The sequence below is a fragment of the Chlorocebus sabaeus genome, chromosome 3, assembly GCF_047675955.1.
Source record: "Chlorocebus sabaeus isolate Y175 chromosome 3, mChlSab1.0.hap1, whole genome shotgun sequence".
In the NCBI taxonomy this organism is placed as follows: Eukaryota; Metazoa; Chordata; class Mammalia; order Primates; family Cercopithecidae; genus Chlorocebus; species Chlorocebus sabaeus.
In genome coordinates, this window is record NC_132906.1 from 92319623 (window position 1) to 92338807 (window position 19185).

At 45.4% G+C, this 19185-nt stretch overlaps 1 protein-coding gene across 5 annotated transcripts in view; it reads right to left on the reverse strand.

The window, feature by feature from the left end:
- Nucleotides 1-19185, reverse strand: part of CARS2 (cysteinyl-tRNA synthetase 2, mitochondrial) — a 64543-nt gene that overhangs the window by 38525 nt on the left and 6833 nt on the right. For 4 of the 5 annotated variants that reach the window (XR_012092619.1, XM_073014492.1, XM_038007883.2 and 1 more), the window contains exons 3-5: nucleotides 15050-15167; nucleotides 4709-4780; nucleotides 4482-4587 (exon numbers count right to left, since the gene is read on the reverse strand). Coding sequence is in view for 4 of the 5 variants with exons in the window: in XM_007960891.3 (XP_007959082.3) it covers nucleotides 4482-4587; nucleotides 4709-4780; nucleotides 15050-15167 (296 nt within the window). In the remaining variant the exon portion in view is untranslated. Of the gene's footprint in view, nucleotides 1-349; nucleotides 487-4481; nucleotides 4588-4708; nucleotides 4781-15049; nucleotides 15168-19185 lie in introns of those variants that run through there. The other variant, XM_038007885.2, reaches the window with a different exon arrangement.

Sequence of the window (19185 nt, forward strand, 5' to 3'; positions counted from 1 at the left end):
CAGCCTCCCGAGTAGCTGGGACTACAGGCGCCCGCCACCTCGCCCAGCTAATTTTTTGTATTTTTAGTAGAGACGGGGTTTCACCGTGTTAGCCAGGATGGTCTCGATCTCCTGACCTCGTGATCTGCCCGCCTCGGCCTCCCAAAGTGCTGGGATTACAGGCGTGAGCCACCGCGCCCGGCCGGCTTAATATATTTTTTAACCAGAATTAAAAACAATACTATATGATAAATGCATGATTTGGACACATCATGAGTACACAGATATGAAAGTGAAAACACAAATGTAGTTCTCTGTAAACTGCTGAGACAATTATTTAATTAGAAAAAAGAAAAGTGTTATCACTGACCTTCATTTAGATCTTGGGCTTTGTGTTCCATGCCAGTTAACAAAGACACTCTTTCTTTATGTTACACACCAGCTGGCAAAGACACTCCTTCTTTACCCAGTCATCTTCCAAAACTACCTTTTTACTCAGATTGAAAACATCGTCTGGCTGGGCACGGTGGCTCACGCCTCCAATCCCAAAACTCTGGGAGTCCGAGGCAGGAGGATTGTTTGAGCTGACGAGTTTGAGACCAGCCTGGGCAACATAATGAGAACCCATCTCTACCAAAAAACAAAACAAAACAAAACAAAACAAAACAAAATCATCTGCATACTGAAGCATCTGTGAGGCTGAGCGCCAAGGTCCACTTTGCAGACTGAGGTCAGTAACCTTCGCCAGAGCCTCCTGCAAGCCTGGGCTGCCCTTGCCACTTCCACCACAAAGCCTTGGAAAGCAGAGCTGGGGAGGAGGCGCTCGGAGTGGGAGCTTTGTCAGGAAGCCAGCGCCACCAACCCATGCTCCAAAGCTGCCAGGCTGCAGCCGCTGTGTGTTCCAGGCCATGTGTCTCCCTAGGAAGGAGGCAATGCTCACCTGGGCTGTGAGTATGGCCACTCTCAGTACCACAGATCTGCAGTCACCATCCAGCACCCTCGAACCACACAGCAGCATGTAGCTGTCCTCAGGGCCCAGGTGTGGGTGCAACTTTTAGCCTTTATACAGTTTGAGCCTTCACATTCTTCTTTACTAATGCAGTTACTAATTTGCATCAGTACTGCCCTTCTCACTGCAGACACTGGTCTTGGTAAGATCAAGGAAACTTTGCAACTGGCAAACACAAGCTGCACCCAGGACCTGCCTCATGTCCTCGGCACACGGGAACAGGACAGGCCCCCCGAGCACAGTGGTCACTGGTGGGAGGAAAGGGCAGGGCGGCTTGGGCAAACAAAGCCAGGAGACGTTTCAACAGAAAATGCCGCCCTGTCTCTGCAGCGTCCTCCCTGGTCATTCAGGGTTGACCACTAAGCTGGCACTCGGTGCTGGGGATGAACCAGAGGACAGTACGGAGACATCCAGGCCCTGGGAGCTGCTTTCTATAAAGTCAGAATACAAACAGTGCTTTAGGAGTGCTTCACTGGAGAGAATCCACTCCCTTAAACGGGGAAAACATTCCCCCTTCACTTTGGTTTATGTTATCAATTTGCTGAACAAATTGTTTTTCAGCAAGAGTTCAAAGATCAAATTACAACCAAGCCCTTGTGGAATTGTCACAAAGTCCAAATTACTGGGGTTTGAGTGAATGTAAGTGTATTTTGAATTAATTATATTTATGCTATTATTAAATGTTTATAATAAAACACAATAATAAAACAACAAATAGCATTCATTCCTCAAGCCTGTGAAGACGAGAATCCCTAAAGACTCATGAATATTTATCAGTTTATTCCTAAAATGGAAGCACAGGCCCACATATCTCATTTCAAGTTACACGAAAGCAAAAAACTACTTCCTGTGTTTTCTGATGCAAAATCTAATTCAACCACCTAAGTCCTTTAAAAAGTTTTTCTTGGGAGGCTGAGGCAGGAGAATTGCTTGAACCTGGGAGGCAGAGGTTGCAGTGAGCCAAGATTGTGCCACTGCACTGCAGCCTAGGTGACAGAGTAAGACTCTGTCTCAAAAAAAAAAAAAAAAAAGTTTTTCTTGGAAACAAACTCTAAATATACCACATTAGAACAAGTAAAAAGCTACTTCCATACGCAGAGCATACTGAACGGGTCCTCGGGGCCTCAGGTGCTCATCTTATGCCTCCAGGCAGGACCCAGGAAGGACAGGAACGTCCAGGGCAGCACTTCATGTTTTCTGAGTCACTGCAACAAACATTCAATACCCGAGTATCTTCAGCCGTGGGCTGGATGCTTTACGGCGTCATTCAATAAAGCAAAAGGTTTTTATGGTCTGAGAATTTATGATCTAGACGGGGACAAAATATGAATACATTAAACCACAAACTATGTCAGCGCAGAACTGGCTGCCAAATGGTACAGCAGAGATACCAAGGCTGAGAAAGAAAGTTCACTTTCAGCTGTGCTGGGGGAAGGAGAACTTCATGGAGAGACAAGACTGTGGTCAGGGTTTGCGGCCAGGATGGGTGGGATTTAGTTCAGATTTATGGAGATGCTTCATCACGGAAGCAGCAAAACAGCAGGACGCCAGCCTTGCCTGGGGGCCACCAGACAGATTAGCATCCGCCATCCGAGGAAAGCACCGCAGTGAGCAACATGCCAATCTAAACAGACTGCTGCGCAGGAAAACGGACCTGTCGGAGTCTCGAAAAGAGTCTACATGTGCTTACCCAGAAAAAATGAAAAAGAGAAAAATAGAAAAAAGAAAGAGTCTACGAGGAAGGGAAAAAGTGAAGAGACTAAACCAACAAATGCACACGCAGCACATGCCCTTCATTAGATGACGGTGTGGGGAGGCAGGTGTCAAGCATAAAAGAAACCTGGGGACAAGTGAGTACATTTAATATGGAGAGGACACACGAAGCTAGCCGCAAATTCTTCTCTGTCTTAGGTCTGACATTTGAACTCCTTTTATGCAGAGATGCATGTTGAAGTGTCAAGACTGACGCATCAGAACATCTGCAACTCACGCTTTTTTTTTTTTTTTTTCCAGATAAGGTCTTGCTCTGTCTCCCAGGCTGGTGTGCAGTGGGACAATCACGGTTCACTGCAGCCTCGAACTTCATGGGCTCAATCTATCCTCCCACCTCAGTCTCCTGAGTAGCTGAGACTACAGGAGCACGCCACCATGCTTAGTTAATTTTTACATTTTATTTTTGTAGAGAAGGGGTCTCTCCGTGTTGCCCAGGCTGGTCCTGAACTCCTGGACTCAAGTGATCCACCTGCCTTAGCCTCCCAAAGTGTTGGGATTATAGGTATCAGCCACGACGCCCAGCCCTGCAACTCACTTTTTTATTTTTATTTTTTGAGACAGAGTGTCGCAATGTCACCCAGGCGGGAGTACAGTGATGTGATCTCTGCTCACTGCAAACTATGCCTCCTGGGTTCAAGCAGTTCTCATGCCTCAGCCTCCGGAGTAGCTGGCACCACAGGCATGCAATACCAGGCCCGGCTGATTTTTTGTCTTCTTAGCAGAAACAAGGTTTTACCATGTTGCCCAGGCTGGTCTCAAATTCTTGGCCTCAAGTGATCCACCTGCCTCCATTTCCCCTGTAAAGTACTGGGATTACAGGCGTCAGCCGCCACACCTGACCTTGCAACTCACTCTTTTTTCCTTTTTTTTTGCAGGGGGAGAGGGGACGGAGTCTTGCTCTGTCGCCAGGCTGGAGTACAGTGGCGTGATCTCGGCTCACTGCAACCTCTCACTCCCGCAACTCACTCTTAATGGCCTGTGAAAAAAATGATAGCCAAACAGAGGGGGATGACCTGGGCTGACTTTTAAGAAGAGGGAGCAGGTCTCTGGAGGTACTGTGTTTGTCCCCAACTTTTTGTTAGGAAAATATCTAAACAAAGATGAAATAACACCACACTGAACACCTGTACACCTATCACCTAGATTCCATGACTCTTACCAAGACTAGCTGTCCAGATGTTCGCCTCTCCCTGTGACTGGAAAAGATTTTTAGAAAGAATTAATTCAATCATTTTGCAAAGAGATACAACATCGTAGAAAACCCCACAACAGCTCTGCTGTTGGAATCCTATAGAGACAGACAGTAAATTTTAGTATGTTCCTGCAACTCATAAATATGTCCAGTTTCTCCAAATCCTAGTAATGTTTTAGTTTTAAGAATATAAACTGGCCGGGCACAGTGGCTCACATCTGTAATCCCAACACTTTGGGAGGCCAAGGTGGGCGGATCACAAGGTCAGGAGTTCAAGACCAGCTTGGCCAACATGGTGAAACGTCATCTCTACTAAAAATAAAAAAAAAAAAAAGAAAAAAAAAATGTAGCCGGGCATGGTGGCGCACACCTGTAGTCCAGCTACTCAGGAGGTTGAGACAGGAGAATCGCTTGAACCAGGAAGGCAGAGGCTGCAGTGAGCTGAGATCGCACCACTGTACTCCAGCCTGGGTGACAGAGTGAGACTGTCTCAGAAAAAAAAAAAAAAAAAAAGAACATAAACCCTACCTTTTGCCGTTGAATAAGCATGCCCACGAGCAATGATTCCTTCAATGAAAGAAATTATCTGAGGAATATTTTCGGTTACCCTCAAGTACACCGTGGGTGGGAGAACCTGCAAGAGAGTGGAGACATGACCGTGTTTCCGTTGTGCAGAAGCACAGGTCAGCCAGCACCAGCTGTCACTGCTCACGCCTGTCACCCTCATGGTAGGAACAACCAGCCCCACACTTTACCTTCAGGGCTGCCATGTCCCGCTTGAAGTCTTCCTCATAAAGACCGGCGAGGGAAGCGGGGGAAATATTCATCTGCAGAAGGATTAGATGTGCACGTTAATGAGGCTGGGGCATTCGCAATAGAACCACCCAGACACAAGAATGCCCACCTGCGCAACACGACAGCAAACGTATCCCAGCCACCCCCAGTGAATGGGGGGGCTATGGCCCCACTGTGCCTCGGCCTCAGTTTGCCCCTGCCTACTCACCAAAGCGGGGGCACTCATTTCAGGTACTGAACTAGTAGCTTAGCTAGAAAAAAAGGCTTATTGACCTTGCCTTCTGGTTAGAGAAGAAATAACGTCACAATTTCCATTACATAGTAAAAAACAAACCAGCTGGGTGCAGTGGCTCACGCCTGTAATCCCAACACTTTGGGAGGCCAAGACAGGAGGATTGTTTGGGACCATGAGGTTGAAGCTGCAAACGGCCATGATTGCGCCACTGCAACCCCACCCTTGGCGACAGACCAAGACCCCATCATCGAAACAAAAATAAAAATACAGTAAAATAGAAAACAAAACATACCAAGGATCCTCCACTTTTCTAAGACAAGGGCAAAATCATCTTGGTCTAGTCTGTATGATAAGAAACTGGGTTCCTATTTTATCCCTTAATCCTCAGGAGAAGAAAAAATAGTCAAAAATATACTAAAGAGGCGGCTGGGCACCGTGGGTCACGTGTGCAATCCCAGCACTTTGGGAGACTAAGGCAGGTGGATGACACGAGGCCAGGAGTTCGAGACCAGCCTGGCCAACATGGTGAAACCCCGTCTCTGCTTAAAATACGAAAATTAGCCAGGCGTGGTGGTGCACACCTGTAATCCCAGCTACTCAGGTGGCTGAGGCAGGAGAATCGCTTGAACCTGGGAGGCGGAGGTTGCAGTCAGCCAAGATGACACTCCAGCCTGGGTGACAGAGCAAGACTCTGTTCCAATAAAAAAGAGAAAGATTAAAAAGGAACCTCTAAAGAAATATTTTGAAAGTAATTTAACACCCTACAACTGGGATTTAATGGAGTATTCATTCCTCAGGTCCCATGGCTGGGTTTCTGGAGACAGACCACCAAATCAGTACAATCAATTCTGAATGTGGGTGCCTTGGGGGCACGCATCTGCAGCCCCTGCCACATTATCCAAGGAGGCTAGGACACAAGACTAGGTGTGCTCATGTTATTTCATAATTTCAATGAAAAACTCTACATGAACTGATGCACAAGACGCTGTGAAGCTCTGGAATGGAACTGGGCATCATAACTGCTGGTCCTGCTCAAGTGGCCCTTGAGCCTCCCAAGCCCAGCACCTGCCACCTGCTAGTCTCCCTGAGCCGCTCCATGCAGCCTCAGGAACCAAGTCTCCCCATTTCACAGATGAAGGAATTACCACTCCAGAATACTGAGAAACTTTCTCAAGCACAATGCCACACATGGGGCCAGGTCCCAACCATGTCACCCTGAGGCCCAGGGCTCTGAATGGCACAGTCAACCCAGAAACCCCTGCCAATGAATACTCACTGAAGAAAGCAAGCTGGTAAACTCTGCATTGCTACCCAGGTGCTAAGCTTTGGGGTCTTGGGCAAATCAATAATCAAACCTCTTAGCCTTCAATTTCTTTAAAGCATGGAGATACTCTACCTAATAACCCCGTTAGACTGCTAGAAGAACCACTGTGTGTATATATAGACAGGACAGCTTTGTAAAAGAAAACATTACATAAACACCACATTAAAGAGAGAAAATACACAGCACCCAGCACATAGTGGGTACTCCAAAACACTTCAGCCCCTGTCTTGAGGTACAGCTTTGTGGCAAAGCAGACCTTTACAACAATAAATCAGTTAATACACGCCTATCCAGGGGATAAAAGATCAAAGGAAAAAGCCCAAAAATACTGTGTCTTCTTGCTGCTTCAGAAGTCTCAAATTCCACACAATTTTGGGCCTAAAGATCAGTGGATTGGCCGGGCGCGGTGGCTCACGCCTGTAATCCCTGCACTTTGGGAGGCCGAGGTGGGCGGATCACGAGGTCAGGAGATTGAGATCATCCTGGCTAACATGGTGAAACCCCATCTCTACTGCAAATGCAATCAGCTGGGCGTGGTGGCAGGCGCCTGTAATCCCAGCTAATCGGGAGGCTGAGGCAGGAGAATCGCTTGAACCCAGGAGGTGGAGGTTGCAGTGAGCCAAGACTGCGCCACTGCACTCTAGCCTGGGTGACAGAGCGAGACTCTGTCTCAAAAAATAAAATAATAAAAATCAGCAGGTTGCTTCATTTATATTTTTCTGCAGAGGTAATTTATTGCCAGGAGAAGTCAAATGGCATAAAGGGGTGCCCAGACTTGGCTTCCCTCCCAGAAGGAAAATACTGTGACCAGTTTTCTCACAAGCATGAACGTGGTTATATATACATTTGCGTCTTTTTCTTGGAATCCCCAAATGCAGCCCATTCCACACTCTGCTCTGCACTGCTGGCTTCTCTCCCTCGCAGCACACAGAAGCCCGGGAGGTCCGTTGTGCTGGACATGCTGAGCTGCCTCACTCCTTCCAAGGTGGCCTCTACTCCCCCTTCCAGATGTGTCGCTACGTGCTTACCCAGTCCTGTCCCAATGCACATCCCATCCTCACCATGACAAACACGAGCGTGTACAGCTCACTTCGCAGCAGCCCAACTGCACTTCTGAGCTACACTCCTAGGTGGGAGACAGAGGGCACAGGCTCATGGACCGGGCCACTCATGTCAGCTGCCTTCCAAGCTGTGCCAGCTACACCCGACTGGCAACACCTGGAGGTGTCTGTCTTCCTCTGCCCTCACCCGCAGGGTCAGCCAACTTGCAGACGGTGTCAGCGTGACAGCTGAGAAGTGCTTTGCTCTAAGCTTTTACCTCTTTTATTTTGAGTAAATCTGAACATCTCACATGTTTAGGAACTGTCTGCATTAAATGACCTGTAGTTATCCATGCCTGTGTTTGTATTGAGTGGTATAGGTCTTTTTCTCATTGGATGCTAGGAATTCTTTTTTTTTTTTTTTGAGACAGAGTTTTGTTCTTGTTGTCCATGCTGGAGTGCAATGGCACGATCTCAGCTCACTGCAACCTCTGCCTCCCAGGCTCAAGCGATTCTCCTGTCTCAGCCTCCCAAGTAGCTGGGACTACAGGTACACACCACCATGCCTGGCTAATTTATGTATTTTTAGTAGAAACGGGGTTTCGTCATGTTGGCCAGGCTGGTTTCAAACTCCTGACCTCAGGTGATCCACCTGCCTCAGCCTCCCAAAGTGCTGGAATTACAGGTGTGAGCCACCATGCCAGGCCGGAAGTATTTTTATATTAAATAAATTAACTTTTTATCGGTGATATAATTTCCATTTTTCCACAGTTTTTTTCAACTTTATGGTTATTTCACGAAATGTAGAAACTGTCATTCTTATACTTAGCAATCTTTCATATTTCTGAATCTTTTCTCATAAATCGCTTCTGGATCTGGAAACAAACTTACAAAGCCCTCCCCAATATAAGGCTATCAAATTTGCCTTGGGGTCTCTTTCATATTTTAATCTCCGACCTGCCATGAATGTGGCTGTGAGGCCTCTATCCACCTCGGGCTTGTTTTTCTCCAGATGACCCCTAGCTGCCAACACGCTATGGAATAATCCACCTCCCACTCCCACTGATTTGAAATGCCATCTTTTATCATAAAACAAACTCCCATTAATTATCGAGGCTGGTTCTGGACTTCTTGGTGTTTTCCATCGTCTGTTTATGCATACTCTGTACAGGAGTTTAATTTTTGCAGGCTTTTGGGCACCAGGGGTTACAGGGTGCAGGGAGGAATCACGAGGGGCACAGACACAGGGATGATGGATGCATCCACAGGGGCACCCCTAGGTCAACATTTGGCAAACTGCACTTTTCTGAATACTACATGCCATCTATTGTAGGTCAATCCTACCACATAAAGCTGTGCAGAAAATATATACATATATAAAATATATATTACATATATAACACATATAATACATAACATATACTATGTATTATATAATATATAAAATATATAATATATTGTATGCATAATGTAATACAATGTATAATGTATAACATAGTATACGATATATAATATATATTATACCTTATATAGTATGTAATATATAGTATATATGTGTTATATAGTATAATATAAATTATATAATAATTATATAATTAATTATATAATAGGCATAATATATAATATATAGTATATAATATATAATATAAAATAAATATGCCTTATATATTATATATATAATATCCTACCACAAACAGCTGTGCAGAAAATATATATTATATATAATATATGCAATATATAATATAATGTATAATATATATGTGATGTATATTATGATATATGATACATGTTATATATTATATATGATATATCCTAGTATATCATATATAATATGCATATATGTGTATATACATATATATATGAAAACAAAAACCTTCTATAGCTTTTAAAATATTTTCATATTTGGTGGCTGGGTGCGGTGGCTCACGCCTCTAATCCCAGCACTTTGGGAGGCCGAGATGGGTGGATCATCTGAGGTCAGGAGCTCGAGACCAGCCTGACCAACATGCAGAAACCCCGTCTCTACTAAAAATACAAAAATTAGCCGGGTGTGGTGACATATGCCTGTAATCCCAGCTACTCGGGAGGCTGAGGCAGAGAATCGCTTGAACCCAGGAGGCGGAGGTTGCGGTGAGCTGAGATCGTGCCATTGCACTCCAGCCTGGGCAACAAGAGCAAAACTCCGTCTCAAAAAAAATAAATAAATAAAATGAAATAAAAGTTTTCATATTTGATAGGGCTAGTACCTCTCAATATTCTTCTTTTATAGACTTTTCCTATTCTTGCTTTATTTATTTATTTGCAAAGGACATGAACCCATCCTTTTTTTATGGCTGCATAGTATTCCATGTGTCACATTTTCTTCATCCAGTCTATCATTGATGGGCATCTGGGTTGGTTCCAAGTCTTTGCTATTGTGGACAGTGCTGCAATAGACATACATGTGTATGTGTCCTTATAGTAGAATGATTCATAATCCTTTGGGTATACCCAGTAATGGGATTGTTGGGTTAAATGGTATTTCTGGTTCTAGATCCCTGAGGAATCGCCACACTGTCTTCCACAATGGTTGAACTAATTTACATTCCCACCAACAGTGTAAAAGCTTTCCTATTTCTCCACATCCTCGCCAGCATCTGTTGTTTCCTGACTTTTTAATGATCGCCATTCTAACTGGCATGAGGTGTTATCTCATTGTGGTTTTGATCTGCATTTCTTAAAGAATTACCTTTTCACTGAATACTAAAAAACAGATGTTTTCATAACTATGGGTTTCAGATACATGTTTTATTACATTGAAGTCAGACGTTATTTTAAGGAAAGAAACTATTCAATACCATCTTAGGATCTTGCTGTGTACCAAGTATGGAAATTCTCTGGTTCAAAAATTAAATACTCTCTACAGTTAGAATGTTTACACCAATTCTACCAAGTTTTTCATATTCTAATCATAACATTTTTAAAAAAGTTAACAACCAATCCCTCTTCATGACATCTGTAAAATTAACTCTTGCTTCTTCCTCCCTTTACCATGCTGGCCACCTCCTCCTTCCTGCAGTTCTCTCCTCCCTGGATTCAGGGCTCTTGTCCCACTTCTCTGATGGCAATGTTCCTGCCTCACCTTCCCCATCGCCCCCATGACACCCTTCGAGTACACTGAGTCCTCACCTCTCCTCCCATCCCCTGCGGGGCCCCCTCTCTGTCCCACAGGGCTCCCTCCAGAACTCAGCCGGTGTCTCAGCCTCTACCAGCTCCCTGCCACCAGGACATGCGGACTGACACAATTCTTTCCGATCTTGAAGATGCATGAGAGGCACGAAGCTACCAAGTGCCTTTGTTTCAGGCTCTGGCTGCCCCGACGGCAGGTGAAAGCCCTGAACCACTGACCTTCCTCCTTTACCAGCGGGGCATTTCCAAACACCACCTCTGCTGAGGGTTACCTGGTGACTGTGCATTCACGCACACCTTAGACATCACGCACTTGCCTTCTAAATCCAGCCTACCAGACTCTTACAGGCTGGGGGTAAGGATGTGAAGAAATATGTTTAAAGTGGGAGCCGATTTCCAGCACTGCCAGTCTCTCACATGATCTCACTCTCAGTCGCAACATATCAAATAAACTATTTCCCCTTTGACCTAGGAATTCCGCTTTGGAAAATTAACTTTTTATTTAGAGACAAAGTCTCACCCTGTGGCCCAGGCTGGGGTGCAGTGGCATGATCTTAGCTCACTGCAACCTCCACCTCCCGGGTTCAAGCGATTCTCGTGTCTCAGCCTCTCGAGTAGCTGGGATTACAGGTGCACACCTCCACACCCAACTAATTTTTTGTATTTTAGTAGAGACAGGGTTTTGCCATGTTGGCCAGACTGGTCTCAAACTCCTGAGCTTAAGTGATCCAGCCTCCCAAAGTACAGGGATTACAGGCGTGAGCCACTGCGCCCAGCCACAGGAAATATAAGAAAATGAAACAAAAGCATGTATGTTCATAGCAGCACTCTTTTGAACAGCCAGAAGCAATACAAATAGCAACTGGGAAAAGGCTGGAACTGCTAAACAGTCCCACGCGGTGGGAGACTACCCAGTGATGAGAAAGACACAACAGTAGAAAACAGGAAGACAGCGACCTCAGTGAAAATGTTCCCCAAGGACCTCACACCATTCCTCTGACTCATGCCTAAGAGACAAGGGAAGGCTCTGTTCACTCAACAAATGACAAAGTTCAGCCTCTTTTCAGATAAACACCCCAGCCCAAAGGTGGCTTCTGACTTCCAATCCAAATCTTTAGTCACTAGTTCCATCCCATTTCACAAAAGGAAGACACATGGGTGTGACAGGAGGTTAAAGAGGAAGGGAAGCCACAAAGACAGACAAATGCTATAATTCATATCTCATTGACTTAAAAAGTATGTATATGTAAATTTTTTTTCAAAAAAAGAAATCCAGGCTGGGTGTGGTGGCTCACACCTATAATCCCAGTACTTTGGGAGGCTGAGGAGGGCGGATCACCTGAGGTCAGGAGTTCGAGACCAGCTTGGCCAACAAAACCCCATTCTACTAAAAATACAAAAATTAACCAGGCGCGGTGGTGGGTGTCTGTAATCCCAGCTACTCAGGAGGCTGAGGCAGGACAGTCGCTTGACCCCAGGAGGTGGAGGTTGCAGTGAGACGAGATCACACCACTGCACTCCAGCTTGTGCGACAAGAGTAAAATTCTGTCTCAAAAAAAAAAAAAAAAAAAAATTCCAGCAAGTTCTTTTTAAAAAGCACCAGAAATACTACTATGGTTTGAATGTTTGTCATTCATGTTGAAATTGATTTGCCCTTGTAACAGTATTAAGAGGTGAGAACTTGAAGAAGTGATTAGGCCTGAGGGCCCCACCCTCTTGGATGGGCTTAATACCTTCTTAAAAGGGCTTTCCGGCCAGGTGCAGTGGCTCCTATCTGTAATTCTAGCACTTTGGGAGGCCGAGGCAGGAGGATTGCTTGAGCTCAGGAGTTTGAGACCAGCCTGGGCAACACAGTGAAACCTCATCTCTACTAAAAATAGAAAGAAAAAAAAAAGAAAAAAAACTAGTCAGGTGTGGTGGTGCACAGCTGAGTCCCAGCCACTAGGAGGGCTGAGATGGGAGAATTGCTTGAGCCCAGGAGATCAAAGCTGCACTGTGCTATGACCACACCACTGCACTCCAGCCTAGGCGACAGTGTGACCCTGTCTCCAAAAGAAAAAAAAGAAAAAACAAAGGAGGGGTGGGGGCGGGGGGCTTTGGCAGGGGTTCTTCCTCTCCCCTTGACCTCCTGCCCTCCACCATGGGAAGATGCAGTAAGAGGGCCCTTGCCAGATGCTGGCACCTTGATCTTAGTGTTCCAGCCTCCAGCATAGTGAGCAAATACATTTCTATTCACTATAAATTACCCAGTCTGTGGTGTCCTGTTATAGCAGCACACAACAGACTAAGACAAACACCGTCTAATTAGCCAGACTTCAGAAAAGCACCACATTGGAAAACGAAATGGCAAAATATGCTCTTGGAGTGTTAAACTGCCAAACAGCAGCCCACCACTGGACACTCCACAGGTGATCTCCACAAAAAGCAGAGAGAACAGGGGTGGAACCGGTGCTGATCATGGACGCCAGTGACAGGTGCATGGTTCATATGCTCTTCTCTCCACTTCATGTATGTTAGAACATTTCCACTGTAACAAATGCTGGTAGAAGCAGTGCTAACTGGCAAAGGTGTCACAAGACTACACATCAAAATTAGGTTCACATCAAATTTAGGTCAGCTTTACTTAAATTCCTTCATCAGATTCAGGAAAAGGAAACAGCCAGTCATCCTAACACACAAGTGAATAGACTGTCTTGTATGCTAAACCACAGTGAGTTGTGAAAACAGGCAAAAATGTCCAGAGAGAATGGTGATTAGAAGAAGCACTCACAATGGAGACAGCCGACACAAGACAGCACGTGGGGCAAACAGCGACAGCGTTTCATTAGAACGGCTTCTTTAGGAAAAGTCTTCCTCGCCAGCAGGTAAAGCCAAAGGACCCACCAAAGCCCTTCTGGTAGAAGTGATGTGCAGGGCACTGGCCCCCGGCCATCAGGGAGAGCCTGAGGAGGCGCCTCCAATGTCCCACCTGCCTGTACAACCTCATCCACTGTGTCTTCCCAAAGCCTGCCAGGCGCCACACTCCAGGTGTGGACCAGACTCCAGTGGGGCCCTCAGCCTGCACGGGAAAGAGACTTCTGCTACCCGCCACAAGTGCGCAGGCCATTCCCACCTGGCAGGGCGACTTGCCCGGAGATAGATGAAGTCAGAGCCCTAGGAGCAGTCCTGCCCCTGAAGGTCTGTGCAACCTCAAGATGCAATCACCTTAATCTCTTGACTCTTCTTCAAGATGGGGACACATCCAGTGAACCTGAGTGGAGGGCCACCTACAAAATCAAAGTCCTATAATCCTTGACACTGCCAAGGACATGACAGGGAACCACTGAAGACTGCAGGAGACCGAGGAGACAACAGGACTCTGGAACGGGTTCTGGGACAGAAAAGAAAGAGGCGCTGGGGGACAGGGACTACACCCGTGGGTTGACATCCATGTTACCCACACCAGCACACTGCATCAATGTCCGGTTCCTGACTGGGAGGGCTGGGAGGGCTGTGCGGGCCTCGAGAGCCAGTGACCGTGCTCTGAAGGCCTGCATGGTGTGTGCAGAGAGGCAGGGCGGCCTGGTGGGAAAAGTCTAGAACAGAGAGATGATGGCCCAACGCAGCACAACAACGGCCACGAGGAAACCCAGGTGGCGGCAGGAGATCTCTGTACTATTCTTGTCATTCTTCTGTAGATCTCAAATCACTTCAAATATTTTTTTAATACGGAATAAAACGTGTTTAAAAAAGCCCAATAAGGTCTGCTCTGCGCAGCACACAGGGTTGTTCTGAGACTGAAATAGTAATAGACACAAAAAGTACTTTTTAAACGATAAACACACAGACATGAAAGGCATTATTAGCACAAATATGAATATGCCCAAACAGTGGTCCTGGTTCCCTCAGTAAAGAGAAAGTCAGGTCATTTCCCTGGGAGGCTGAGGGGCCAGGGGAGGGAGTAAGATTTGAGCCAGATGACCACAGAAGGAGGTAATGACACAAGGCCACAGAAAAGGCTTCAGCGATCACAATACACAATACGACAGATGTTAACTTCCTTTACTAGCACACCAAAGATGCCTGGTGAGCCACCACTCTTTCCCGTCTCAGATTACACCCGCTGGCCACACATGGACAGTAAGACGTGAGAACTACTTGTAAAACGCAAACAAGAACCACCTTCTTTTTTTTTTTTTTTTTGAGACTGAGTCTCTGTCACCCAGGCTGGAGTGCAGTGGCATAATCTCAGCTCACTGCAACCCTCGCCTCCCAGGGTCAAGTGATTCTCCTGCCTCAGCCTCCTGAGGAGCTGGGATTACAGGAGCCTGCCACCACACCTGGCTAATTTTTGTATTTTTAGTAGAGGCAGCGTTTCACCATGTTGGTCAGGCTGGTCTCAAACTCCTGACCTCAAGTGATCCACCTGTCTTGGCCTCCCAAAGTGCTGGGATCACAGGCGTAAGCCACCACGCCCGGCCAAGAACCACTTTCAGGAAGGGCTCAGAACACTAACCAATGGCATTATCAATAAACGTAGCTCTTCTCCACTTACCTCATTGGCTCTTTTGATGATTTTATCATCTACATCTGTAATACCCATCACCATAACTATGTTGCATCCAAAAACCTTGGTTAGGATCCTTCGAATGATATCAAATCTAACATATGAGCTGAAAGAAAAAAAGTGTCAGGATGTCTTTCACACACAAAGTCCTCAGTTATCTTTGTAAAAAATCCATTACATTTTAACATGCTGCTTCATAACTTCCACTGTATAACACAATAGACAGCTCAGCGGAGCAGGTACAAGGAAACTCTCTCACTGATGACACCAGGGCCTGGGCCGCAAGGGTTCTCAGGAGAAACTGACAAAGGTATTGCATTAATTTCAGGACACAATATTAGCATTTTTAATTTTGGAGTCGTTAAGCGAGTTTAAGTTTATTTAATTGTATAAAAATTTACTCATAATACAATCTCCCAGTTAAGACAGTGTTTTCACCATTCTTGTTCATGTTCTAGAGTAATTCTAATTTTTCACTATGACAAAACAGACAGAAGCAAATACCAAATCAAAACAAGTACAATTCCATTGAAACCATATAAGATTACTCCTAAGAATGCATACACTAGTGTAGGGTATTTTAAAATGCCAGCTGATTTATATACTACACTGGGGTAACTCAGACTTGTAAAACTAAAAGGGTTTAAAATCTACTTAGTATCTCAAGCATCTGTTTTCCCATAAAAGTAACCTTAAATCTCAAGGTTATCTAACGTCACGCTCACCTCTGCTACCCATGTGGCCTCTCTAAATTTTAGTTCATAAAATTGTTTTCTCTTAGGGTGGTGTGCGGGAATCCTAGCCATGTTATTGTATCACCTTCCCCTCCCACACGCCCCCTCCCCAAACACAGCTGAGACCAAATCTTGATTCCAGGGACAAAACTATCTCCAAAACTCAACAAGATAATTAACCTCTGACAGCTCAGTCTGCTTGCTTATAAATTGGTCAAAATCCCACTACCCCACAGGACTGCTGTCCAGTCTTACTGCCTGTGCAGCATGAATTCTAAAAGCACAAGCTATTATTACCATTCTCATCACCATGCTCTTCATTCACCTCAAGTTGGGAAAGACTCTTAAAGATGTAAGATTTACAAGAAAAAAATTACAGGAACCTAAAGCAAATGAAAACAAGAGTCAAGTCCCTTGCTTGGCCCAGAGGAGCCCAGGCTGAGTCCCGGAACTGCCCTTGGAGACGGCAGAGGCTCCAAAGCTTGGCAGACCTGGCAGAATGCAAGGCCATGAGCAACCTGAGACCCTGAGACGCTGCAGGCAGGCTGTGACCACAGGGCCACTCTCTACACACACACACACACACACACCCCCCTTGCAAGTGCCGGGCAGCCGAGTCAGAAGAACATGGCATCAGGAGACCTCTACTTGCTTCTGTGACTCCACCATGAACCATGAGACCATTAGCCTGACTCTTTCTGCCCCGTTTTTTCCATCCACTGGGTGAGTGCGCTCATCTGGGTGATTGCTGAAATGATTCATTTGCTAAGAGTCTTCCCTCAAAATGCTCCAGGGTGACTCCATCTACCATGGCGTGAAATCCAAACTCTCTGGGCCAGACCACGCAGCACCCTCCCCAGTCTGGCTGCAACTGACACCCCATCCCTTCCCCTGCTCCTCCCCACTGGCACCAAACTGGTCTATTTGTTTTCCCCAAACAGGGTTTCCATCCCTCTGACCTCTTCTGGAAATGGTGGAGGCTATTTTTCAGGGTGTCTCTTTCCAGTGAACTGAGTCCTACCCATTGCTCAAATACTACCTTTCTGCTGCAGGCACCGTGTGGATTCCTGCCCTGCTGGAGCTGAAATAATTAGATCATGCTAGCGACGTCAGATGGTTGCATAAATAACCACTGAAGGAGTACAATGCTAGGAGAGCTGAGACGGGGAGAGGGAGGTGGGGCAGGCCCGCCCAGCGAAGGCCTGGAGGGGTTGGCCAGGCTGACAGGAAGGTGGTCAAGGGGAGAGTCCCAGCTCCCACCAGTCCCTGGGAAGGCCCTGTGTGGACACAGCTTGTAACAGGTATTCAGTTGCACACTTGGGACGTGTATTCATTTCTGTATTCATAAAGGTAAATATTACACATTAAAACTGCAAGACTTGATTATCCTAGTTGGAAATGAGAAGAGATTCTCTCCCCAACAACTTTTAGGATTTCTTCCTCAGTCCTCTTCAAATACATGTCAGTCTTTTAAATGGCTAAATAAACCTCTTGGCAGTTTTACAACCCAAGAAAATTTCAAAACCTGGGACCCACCTCTGAAATGTAATCAAGGAAGACAATGCCCATTTCCCAGTGTCCTGGGAGGAGATGGGCCTACCTTGTCATCTGACTCCACACTGTAATTCACCTGAAGTAATGGGTTATGCTATGGTCTGAATGTTTGTCTTCACTCCAAATTCACGGTTGAAACCCTAACCCCCAAGGTGATGGTTTTAGGAGGTGGAGCTTCTGGGAGTGATGAAGTCATGGCGGCAGAGAGCTCATGACAGGGGTTAATTCCCTTACAGAAGAGACCTCAGAGAATTCCCTCTACCTTCTACCATGTGAGGACACAGCAGGCAGACCCTCACCAGACACCAAATTTGCTGGTGCCTTCATCTTGGACTTCTCAGCCCCAGAAAGAAATAAATTTCTATTATTTATAAGTCATCCATTTTAGGATATTTTGTTATAGCAGACTCATAGACTGAGACAGGTTGTGTCCTCAAAGCTCTATAGAAGGATGAGATTTCTTTCTGTCTCTGCAGTTATTTTAGCTCATCCCCTTCTGGTTTAAGACTTATTCAAGTAACAGAACTGTTTTCTTTCTCTTTTCTTTCTCTTCTACCTTTGTGGAAAGGTTTTCCAGGATGGGGGTTTTGTTTTTAACATTTCCCCAACATATTTTATAATTCAAGAAAGATGTCAAAATATGCTTTTGATAATTAACAGTATGTTAGCCCAAAGTAAAGGGGAAAAATGACTCCTAGATGATTTTTTGTTATAAGAAAACACAAAAAAAAGGCTCCGATCTTGCTCCGTGATACACACACACACACACACACACACACACACACATATATATATATATATAAAGTATACAGAGTAAGCTGGGCACGGTGGTTCATGCCTGTAATCCCAACACTTTGAGAGGCGAAGGCACGTGAATCATTTGAGGTCGGGAGTTCAAGACCAGCCTGGCTGACATGTTGAAACCCCGTCTCTACTAAAAACACAAAAATTAGCTGGGCATGGTGGTACATGACTGTAATCCCAGCTACTCCGGAGGCTGAGGCAAGAGAATTGCTGCCAGGAGGTGGCAATTGGACCTGGGAGGTGGAGGCTGCAGTGAGCCGAGATTGCACCACTGCACTCCAGCCTGGGCAACAGAGAGAGACTCCGTCTCAAAAAAAGAAAAACAAAAGTATACAGAGTAAATGTAACTTTTTACTTTTAGTTTAGGACTAAACAACACTAAGTTTTAAAAAATCTACAATATGTAATTTTCGTACACTATATTTGTAAATATACAAAATATTAGGAAAAGTGGTAATTTTGGCAAATGTAGGAGGCAGTACATCTTATGGTTAAGAGAGCAACTACTTGGCAGTCAGGTAAACCAAGCCTCACCCCAGTTCCAATACTTCCTCAACATGTACTCTTAGGAAAGTTAATCACTACTGAGCCCTGTGACATCTCACATGTGAGGTACTGTGTTAAGCAGCATTTTATGGGCATTATTTACTAAAATCGTTGTAAGATCCAAATTATCATTCCCATCACAAAGATGAAGAAACCAGGACTCAAAGCAATAAAGTGACTTGTCCAGTGCTGAAAAGCTAAGAAGTGGTGGGGCCCAGGAATGACTGACCAGCAGGACCCTGGGACCCCGCAAAGGCCTCTTGATGTCACCAAACCCAGCAAAAAACATCTAGTTTCAAAACGGGTCATTTTACAGCGCTCCACATTGCCTCCCTGAGTTTCCTCACCTGTAAAATGAGCGTAAGTGCTAAGAATCACTATAAGAACCAAACGAGCTTGTAACATTTCCCACAATACCTGCAATGTAGGAATTATTCTACATCCCTAAGTTGCCACTTAAGAGATAAAATAAATCAGCAAAAGGCT